Here is a 2,044-nt window from a genome sequence, read left to right on the forward strand (position 1 = left end):
TAGGATTCAGCGGATTGGGAAAATGGTATGGTAACTAAAATGCTACATAATATCAACAAATATAGTTATTTTTAGTTTTGTTTACTTAAATAAATAAAATGAAAAGCCAGGCTCGTTTATTTTTGAGTGTTCCATAATCTTGTTAAAGTTGGATTTGGTATTTTATTAAAATTCAATCGCATACAAAAGATAATGGGCAGATGTACAAATAGACCATAAGTTAAGGAATGTTGCTATCCCGATAAGAAGCGATGGATATCAAAAAATAAAAAAAATGTTGGAGGAATGCTTCAGCGGTTACGTGCTCAAATGACCTTGTTTCTCAGCAAGACTGTGGCCGCAACACCGTAGAGATACAGCGTGCTCCTAGGGAGATTTGATATTCATTTTGGCCAGTATTGCGGGCACGTGTATAAGGGGGCGGTACAGTATTCAATCATGAAAACCGTTAACCTGGTTGTTTCACCGTGTTGGTTTTGAGCAGATCCCTGGCGCACTTTGTCGCAGTGTGGTTACTTGCTGCGCAATAATACTTTGCGCTGTCTTCGGCTTTCAATTTTGAAATCTCCAGGTGTCCTTCTTTACTCCCATCTCCTGTCAATTTGAATTTTCTTTCAGGATTGTGCTCATAGTAAGCATTGGCGTAGTTGAGATATGCAATTAGGTTTAAAGCCGCTACTTCATTTGGTTGCTGATACCAGTATATGTTAGGATAGCTAACCCCACCATCATGTTCACAATGGAGTGTTACAGTGTCGCCGACTCTCACAAGTAAAGATGAATGGTTTTGTTTAACTTCGACACATTTCCCGATATCTGTAAAATATAAATAAATTCTCACTTCCATATACATCGCCATTATTCAACAACAAAGAACTCCAATAATAATAATAATAATAATAATAATAATAATAATAATAATAATAATAATCCTCACTAAATAAATTCCACAGGCTGCAAATGAGAAATGAAATGTAATTCACGGAATACATCAAGGAATTAGAAACTTGCAGAAAATTATAATGAAGTTGCTTTTCATTTCAGGGCGTTGTGAAAACAACAAGTCTTTTGTCTTTTCTCAAGCATTATGAAGGTGTAAATATCTGACGATATAAACCAACGGAACCAGACGTAATGAGCACTACACCTTCCCAGCGAATCAATTTTAAATAAGGCGGGCTAGGATTTTATTTATAACTTTTTTTTTTGCTAATTTGATTAACTTTGGCGTTAAGTACGAGAGCAGCGTTGGTCAAAAATCTTTGCAAGTTGGTATCGACATGAGTATGCTATAGTTCTTTGGAATATAACAGAATATATAAAAATGAATAAAGATAACAATATTGGATTTCCTAATATAAAGCTTTGTTATCTTTTCATTCTCTCTATTGATAGAAAATGTTTGAATGCTTTAATCCATGTCCCTTTTTCTTTGAGAGAAGATAGATTTGGACATTTTTTATGAAACATCTGAGCTTCTTAGCACATCCAAACCCACAACTAAAACACCTTTATTTTACTGAGATTCTGCATTTAGAGATATATGAAGTATGTTGCAAAAGAAAATTGATTGTTATTGCTAAATTATAAGACACATTGGACTCTGAAAAAATATACTATAACGTATGAAACAAAAAAGTTACATTTTTTTGGAAGCATCTCTTAACGTTTGATGCTATTTGAAATAGATAGAAGGGCCATTTCTTTAAATACTGTAATTGTTGTTGAATTGAAAGGTGGAATTAGGAGTAAGGTGCTTATCCATAATAATCAGATTTAAAAGCTGGGTAGAGGGTTGGATGGATGAACAGATTCCTACTCCAGCATAATTTAAGAGAAGATGAAGACATTAAGGTTCATACGATAGATAGATAGATAGATAGATAGATAGATAGATAGATAGATAGATAGATAGATAGATAGATAGATAATTCTTTATTTGTTCCAACAGGGTAATGTAGCTTTTTACAGAAGCACTTTGTGGTGCTTTCTAGCACTGACCAGATGGTGTACTTCTCATTTCATTGCTCTCTTAGGTAGTTCA

At 33.9% G+C, this 2,044-nt stretch overlaps 1 gene segment (V, D, J or C); it reads right to left on the bottom strand.

Annotated features, from left to right (window-relative positions):
- Window positions 1-448: 448 nt before the first annotated feature.
- On the bottom strand, window positions 449-859 carry LOC120526444. The segment is given in 1 exon segment: window positions 449-859. A coding segment is annotated over 1 exon segment (411 nt).
- Between the last annotated feature and the right edge of the window lie 1,185 nt (window positions 860-2,044).

This window comes from Polypterus senegalus, chromosome 3 (genome assembly GCF_016835505.1).
Source record: "Polypterus senegalus isolate Bchr_013 chromosome 3, ASM1683550v1, whole genome shotgun sequence".
Lineage (NCBI taxonomy): Eukaryota > Metazoa > Chordata > Cladistia > Polypteriformes > Polypteridae > Polypterus > Polypterus senegalus.